We start from the raw sequence: 8,452 nt of genomic DNA on the forward strand, positions 1-8,452 counted from the left end.
ATTGGCAAAATATCTAGATATTTGAAGGGGGTTTGCGGCCACGTTTACACCAAAAGAATTTGAGATTTCGATCCTATACCTATAGTGTTTTCTCCCCTAATGGGCTTAGCTTTAGAGATTTCGGTCATGTGTGACCAAAAACCCATGATTCCTTGATTTAAAACCGAAAACTCATCTTGGTTTAGATTCCTTAAACCGAAAATATCATGTTTCTTGAATTCTTGGACCGAAAACTAATATATGGTGGGTTATTTCATGGTTTTAAGTTTAATCTTTTGACTTATATTGATTTATACTAACCTAAATCAACTTAGGTTTAAATCCATGCTTAGTTACTAGCTTATAAACAAGCCTTCAAGGCTATAGAGGATACAATGCAACAAGGATTGCAATGTGGTTTCACTTGTACTAGGTTAGGGTTTAGACTTTTCTAGGTCTAAAATTTCCCATTTGTGACATTATCCTCCCATTAGAGGAAATTTCGTCCCGAAATTTGAATTTTGAGTGGTTACTAAGGAACTAGGGAAAGAGGTGGGTACTTCTGTTCCATTTGATATTCTCGTTTCCATGTGAATTTAGGCCATCGCTTGGTGTTCCAACGGACCTTTATTATTAGTATGTGACTTTGTTTCGTTCAATATAACTGTCTGTGCAGGGATGGTAAACTATACTTAAGACGAGGGAGGGTGTGGGTTTGGTTTACTTGTCTACATTCACTCGAATGGTAGCATGTTCACTCGTAGTCTTGGGCAGCCTTGTCCTGAAGTTCATGGTAGGACTCATACTTGGTTCATCTATCATCACTTCGTGTATACAGGTCGTATATAATTAAGATTGAAAAGACGGTCAGGTGGGTGGCTCTGCCCCAAGTCCACAACCAGATAATGAACAGGAGGTAGGGCGGAATCACACATCCTAAGTCTGTAGAATCTTAATTATATACCACCCTCGTGTATACACTTAGCAGTGATAGGTTAACCGCATGGATCCTTAGTCTCTATTCTCAAACTTGACTTGCTGTACAAGTGGTATTCCTGGGAGGTCTGATGGGAATACTTCGGAAAGGTTACGGAAGGTATGGTACCCCTCGCATGGGTACTTCTGAGTTTTGAAGCGAAAAATGATCTGGAGGTTTATGTCGGGTTTGTCGTTATAGATTGAAAAGATTCCGTTAGTCGGTCAGTTAAGGCGAAGGGTCTTGTCGTAGCACATGGAATTGGTATGGTGAGGACCAAGCCAATCCATTACTAATGACAATGTCTGAACTTCTTATCGTAACGAATGTTAAGTCGATTAGGAAGAAGTGTTTGTTAGAGCGATAGTGCATTCTATGTGTACTTTCTAGTGCTTTCAGTTTTCTCCTTTTTATTACTACTGTGAACATTTTTGTACTGCGTTTAGCGAGTACTAGCAATACAAGTGCTCCGATAATTGAAAATGATGAAATTTCATAATATAATCCCTACTAGGCCCCTCTATAATCACATGGTGTATACAAGTCATGTATAATTAAGATTGAGAAGACATCCGACTAAGTGACTCTGCCTTAAATCCACAACCAGATGAGGAACAGGAAATAAGGCGAAATCACGCACTCTAAGCCTTTAAAATCTCAATTATATATGACCCTAATGTATACACTAAGCCATCATAGTTCACTTGCAAGGATCCTTAGTTTTCATATGAATGATGTGTTTTGTTCGGACGAGAGAGTAATTTATAATTATTCATAAAAATTTAAGCTTTAAGTATTTTTATTGGGAAAACATATCGTTGTTCACAGGTGGTTCTGGGTGAGTCTCTCTTGCAGTGATCATAAGTTCCTTCCATTACCACCAGCATTCCTTGCTTTTGGACAATCTCTCTTGAAGTGTCCAGTTTCACTACATCCAAAACATGCCTGACTTACACCAACACTAGGGACCTGGGAGATTGTTTGTGCCGGTGCCCTACAGAAACGGACAGTGTGCCCCTTCTTGTTGCAATTTTTACAGTGCAACTCTCGGCAAGATCCATAGTGATGAAAATTGCACTCATTGCATTTTGGACGAATCCCAACATATTGTCTTACTAGGGTTGGAACAACAAGGGTAGTGGCAGCATGAACAACAACAATTTGTTGTTTCTTCGAGGGCTCTTGTGTTATTTGTCCCTTTTTCTTACTCCAATACTTTCGCTTATAATCACTCCCTTTGGTTGGCTCAGGAATGAAGGTCATCATACCTTGGCAGACTCCATGCTCCACAAGTGTCTGTGTCAGACGCTTGGCATTGTCAAAAGTAAGTGGGTTGGCAGCTATCACGTTCCCTTGGACCGGGGGAGTTAGTCCCCAAATTTACCGTTCCACTTTCTTACTTTCTGGGGTGGCCATCCCGGGACATAGAATTGCCAGATCACTAAATATGGCAGTGTAAGCTGCAACGTCGGAGTCCTTCATCGCTAGACCCTAGAGCTCTTGCTCTAGCTTTTGTACTTCGCCCCTTGGGCTAACCATTGTAAGGTTTAGTGACTTGACATGGCCATTCCACCACGTAAGGGCCCTGTCAGAGAAGGTGTAGGCAACAAACTTCACTTTACTCCCTTCTCGGCATGCGCATATTTCAAAAATCGATTTCGTTTTCTCAAACCATTGCATTAGAGTAATGACTCCCTCATTTACATTAAAGGATTTGGGTTTACAATTGGTGAAGTCTTTGTAGGAACACTCCATTGGGTGTCCATCGTTGTCTCCATGGTTCGATGGGTTGGCACTACTTCTCGCCCCATTGGTACCACTTGCATGGATATGAGTCATGGCGGCTGTTACAGCAGCCTGAAAGACAGCATGATCGTACCGTGGTGGTGGCGGCGGTGATGGATTTGTTGTCGTGTTGTTATTACGCCTAATATATCTACGAGGCAACATCTTTATGTCATAGAGTTGTAAAGATGAAAGGTTGGTAAGGTATTGGTATTGGTTATAAATCGAATGTAATAAGAATTAGGTTATTGTAGTTTTGTGTGTATCATGCTCCGAAAGTGTTTTGTAAAAAATTCATAACATAAGTCTATGTGAAAATAACCTTATGAATTTTTAATAGTGACCACACTCACTGACATTCCGTGACTTAATTTGCAAGTACTAATTGTGACGAAAGACGTTATAAACCTAACACATAGTGTGAGTAGTGTAATCACTGACTCACTAGATTATATTAGTTTCTTAGTTATTAGTGTGATTTATACGGTGCTCAGCCACCTTGCATGACTTACGAGTGATTCTCTCTGTCTGATTCCCTCTTGAAATCCTCATCCTGTACTCCTTCTGGTTCTTGGTTGTTTGCGATGTCTAGGTGTCGTTTGTGCGAGAATGAGAGTGTCTAAAGAATCTATGAGATTAAATAAAACATTTCTATTTTTACGAGGTGATCCTTACCGGTTCCTCCTATAATCACGCAGTGTATACAAGTTGTATATAAGCAAGATCGAATAGACCTTCGAATAAGTGATCCTACTCTAAGACTACAACCAAACAAGGAACAGGAAGTAGAGTGAAATTCACAAATTCTAAGTCTATAAAATATCCATTATACACAATCCATGGAGTATACACTTCGCAATTATAGGCCTACCAGTAAGGGTCTTTTTAATTTTCACATAAGTTAGTTCTAGTGCCTAAAATACTCCTATATTATTTTAATTATATGTTTGATTCTAGAGCTTCTTGGTATATGAAGTTGGTAAGTTTTTAGACTTGTTGTTATTGTATAGTGTCATAAAATACTCCTATACTATTTTAAACTTTATGTTTGGTTCTAGTGTTCCTTTATATATAAAGATGGTAAGTTTTAGACTTGTTGCAACACTACCTTCACTCCCAAACACGTGTCGGTTGTATCTCAAATAAATATAGTTGACCAGGCTATATTTATCCCAAATATGATTACATAATTGTCTAGGTTTGACTATAGTGTCCAACATCTAAATACTTTTATTTTGTTCTTCTTGTGATACTTGTTCTAGTATATATATATATATATATATATATATATATATATATATATATATATACTTTTATAAAAATACTGTTATATTTTAAAAGTATTTCTCTTGGTCAGAGTGTTTTTATCCCATTGTATTTATAGTTGTGTATAAAGATGTTGTGTTTGACCAACACAATGGTATACTCGATTGACCGAGCTACAGTTATAGAATAATTGCTTTCTTTGCTAAGCGGGTAGTCATGGTCAAGACATTACGTTTTACCAACACATTGGTGTAATCGGCTGATCGAGCTACACTTATAGATTAAACACAATCTTGGCTAAGCAGGTAGTCGTGGTCAAGATGTTGTGTTAAACTAACCCATTGGTATAGTCGGATGACTGAGCTACACTTATAAAATAATTGCATTCTTGGATAAGTGAGTAGCCTTGGTTAAGATGTTGCGTTTGACCAACACATTTGTGTAGTCGGCTAACCGAGCTACACTTCTATAATAATTACATTCTTAGCTAAGTGGATAGCCATGGTCAAGATGTTGCGTTTGACCAACACAATGGTATAGTTGACTGACCGAGCTACACGTATAGAAAAACTGGATTCTTGGATAAGCGAGTAGCCACAGTCAAGATGTTGCGTTTGACCAACACATTGGTGTAGTCGGCTAACCGAGCAATAATTATAGAATAAAAACCTTCCTTGCTAAGCAGGCAGCCGTGGTCAAGATGTTGTGTTTTGACCTACACATTGGTGTAGTCGGCTGACTGGGCTACACTTATAGAATAATTGCATTCTTGGATAAACGGGTAGACGTGGTCAAGATATTGCATTTCACCAACACATTGGTGTAGTCGGCTGACCGGGCTATACTTAAAGAATAATTGCATTCTTGGCTAAGTGAGTAGCCGTGGTCAAGATGTTGTGTTTGACCAACACATTAGTATAGTCGGCTGATCTAGCTACACATATAGAATAATTGCATTCTTGGATAAGTAGGTAGATGTGGTCAAGATGTTGTGTTCGACCAACACATTGGTGTAGTCGATTGAATGAGCTACACTTATAGAATTATTACATTCTAGGCTAGCGGGTAGCCGTGCTCAAGATGTTGCGTTTGACCCACACATTGGTGTAGTTGACTGGGCCACACTTATAAAATAATTTCATTCTTGGCTAAGCGGGTAGACGTGGTTAAGATGTTGCACTTGACCAAGACATTTGTGTAGTTGGCTGACCGAGCTATACCTACAGAATAATTGCATTCTTGGCTAAGCGGGTAGCCGTGGTCAAGATGTTGCATTTGACCAACACATTGGTGTAGTCGGCTGACCGAGTTACACTTATAAAATAATTGTATTCTTTTTTCCATTCTTCCATGAAACCATCATTTCATTAATTCACGAAAAATGGCTACTTCTTTCCTGTCGAACATGATCGTGCAATGTGTAGAATGCCCTTCTTGATTCGTCGTGATGCCTTCCTGAACTGTTATGGTTAGCCCTTACTGACATTGTGGTGAGTTCATTCTTCGTTCAGATGCTCACTAGGATTTGATTTCGTTATTTCCTTCTTTTCGGGTGCCTTTTCTTACTTACCCATAGGATGAAGTAACTTGGTGGTGATGTGTTAGCTTTGTTGTCTTTGTTCGCAGTGCCTACGACTACCTACAATTTGTTCTTCCTGGCGTAGATCCCTCTCAAGCTTTTAATTGTTCCTTTCCTTTTTCATTGGTTCCCCTTCCATTTCACTCTAATTTCCCTTTTTCTTTTCGTTGTTCGTAAATCACCCTTGCTTGCATTTCCTTTCCCTTCCTGTCCATCTTTCACATTGGGTGATCATGGCTCTTCTTTGGTTCGTATTCATGTCTCCTCATTCTGCTCCCCTTTCACAATTCTAATGCCCTCTTGATCGTTGTTTTTCGTTATCATTATTGTCCATGTGATTTTTTTCTTAACCATCGAGACATCCTGCTCTCTCACTTTCCATGTTGCCACCTCTGCGAGCGCCCCTACCGATTCCTTCAAACTGTTGCTTGATTCTAGGCTTATTGCTTTAAGCTATACAGTCTTGTTCTTTTCCTTCTCGCTTTCGTTTTTGTCTGTTGTGGTTGTGGATGTCGTGTTTTCTTCTTGGAATGCAGAGTTGCTAAAACGACTAATTGTTCGTTCTTGTTTGGAACCTACTCTATTTTTCCCGCTCTTTTCTTCGTGGGTATTGTGTCGACTCCCGACATGGTATGAAACTTGACTAAATTATGAATAGTTGATGCTATGACCCTGAACTTATGTATTTCTATTCTTCCAAATATTATGTTGTAGATAATAACAAACCTGATTAGTTTAGTGCCGTTCTTGCCGTTATTGTACCTTATTAATTGTGTTTCAGGTGGTTCTATTTTCTTTTGCACCTGGCTTGGGAGATGCTTGTAGAAATGTTTGTACATGACATCTATCAAGCTGATAATGTCCACATAAATATCATTCACATAGTTTTTCCTATGAATCCTCCAATCACGATGCGTTTATCTCCTTTATGATTATTTTTGTAGTCCCATTCATGAAATGTGAACTTGTAATAATCTCACTCATGATCTGCTTCAGATTGCTCTAGATGTATGAACATGATGATTTCGTTCTTCACTGAATGCTTTACTTTGGGCTCTATTGGTACAATGCTTTCTAGTTGTTTGGATCGAAGTCCCTTTATCAAATCAGTGAGTTGTTCGGACTGCATCTTGTTTTCCTATTCTCGTCGCAACATGGTGCACTCGATGGTGTCATGCCCAATAGATTCATATAACTCATAATACTTTCCATGGTTCTTGCTTCCTAACCTTTCTCCTGTTCTTTCTCCGCTATTCCTCTTGCTTTCTCCGATTGTCGCCATATTATTCCTTCCTCCATTTCTTTCTATTTGATTATTATGATATTGGTGCGGGAAACAGGTTGGTCGCAGTGCCCTTATATTGTTGTATTTTTGGTTTTCTTGAGCTTAACCTCTCACATAAGGTGTGCAGTAATCTTTTTGAACGTAGGCTCTCTCTCCCTAGTTTTCTTCTTCTGTTTCATGTAGTGGTGAACCCTTTCCATCATATCCTTCCTTGACTTGGGTGGTTTACCAACCTGTTTTTTGAATAGGACTCCTGGATGTAATCCATAAGTGAACACAACTATAACCATGTTGGCTACACTTTCCGGGGAATTAATACTAGATGTGTTAAAATGATGCACAATAGCATGTAACGTCTCGTCTTCACGTTGTTTGCATCCTAAGATGGCATGGGCATCCGTCGTGTATCTTCTTTGTTGTACGAAATGACCGATAAACTCTTCTCTTAAATAGTTGAAATAATGTATGCTTTCTACCGGTAAACTTTGGTACCATAACCGTGCTGGCCCTAACATGTTGGTTGGGAAGAAAATACACCTGTATTTTTCCTCCAGGTAGTAAGCATCCATCGTCCATTCGTAGTTTTTGATATGATTTTTTGGATCACCTGAACCATCATACTTCGAAATTTATGGTATGTTCACTCCTAGATGGTAACTGATATATGCATATGCTTATAATGAGTGGCGATTTGTCTGACCTCAGGAGTCAACAATTATTAGTCTTTTTGTTTGAGTCCCTGAGTCCATTGTTGTTCGTCGCTTGCAGTGCCCGTTGAATTTTTGGTGTTTCTTGGTTTCCAATATGGTTTATGGAACGTAGGTTAATTTTCTGGGACTGAGGCGGCCATAACTCTTGATAATGTGCATATGGAAATAGAGGAGGTAGCGGTATGTGTGGTCGTACATTTTGTCGCGTTGGGGTTACCATGGTTGTTAAGTTTTGGAAGAATAATATTGGTAAGACTTGTATTGTCAGCTTATTGTTTATAGTAGTGGTCTTAGGAGGTCTTGTGGACATGTTTGGCCTTCCTGTACTAGAACTACTATCTGATGCTACCGTAGACTGTTTGTCTTGTTTTCTTCCCCTTACTTGGTGATTTTCATTGTGGTTCTCCTTCCTGTGTATGTCGGGGATGACAGTGGTTCTGCTAATTGGGAATAAACTATCATTGGTAGCACTATACTTGGTGTTGTCGTCGTAATGGGGGTGAATGATGGGATTAAGTTAATGGGACTGAAACTTAAGTCCACTATAAGATGTAAAACATGTGTTTTTTCCTGCATATTTATATACAAATGGAGCAAATGTTGTTACATGGGCTTCCGCATGCTTGATAGTTGGATGAAATGATCATCCTCTAATGTGAAATCTATAAGGCATGTTGCAAAGGTAGACAACACTAGGGTTAGAAAGCGATATCGATGGATGGACCTCGATGTTACTCTTTGATTCCTACTTAGACATCGTTCAGAAGGGGTAGTAAAATTGTTTGGGTTGTTCGAATTCTACCTTGTTGATGCGTATTGAGGGTCTTATATAAAAACGAGATGGTCTGTTTTCTTGCTTTCCTAAACATGTG

At 39.1% G+C, this 8,452-nt stretch overlaps 1 protein-coding gene across 1 annotated transcript; it reads right to left on the reverse strand.

Annotated features, from left to right (window-relative positions):
* Positions 1-6,980: 6,980 nt before the first annotated feature.
* LOC145075871 (uncharacterized) lies at positions 6,981-7,439 on the reverse strand. The gene has a single exon (XM_079021957.1). It carries the CDS (start codon positions 7,437-7,439, stop codon positions 6,981-6,983), a length of 459 nt encoding a protein of 152 aa, XP_078878083.1.
* Positions 7,440-8,452: the final 1,013 nt, after the last annotated feature.

The sequence above is a fragment of the Lactuca serriola genome, chromosome 9, assembly GCF_051521515.1.
Source record: "Lactuca serriola cultivar US96UC23 chromosome 9, Lser_US96UC23_V15, whole genome shotgun sequence".
Taxonomy (NCBI): Eukaryota; Viridiplantae; Streptophyta; class Magnoliopsida; order Asterales; family Asteraceae; genus Lactuca; species Lactuca serriola.

Coding starts and splice junctions, on each gene's coding strand:
- LOC145075871 (XM_079021957.1), bottom strand. CDS start 7,439: ATGGATGCTTACTACCTGGAGGAAAAATACAGGTGTATTTTCTTCCCA.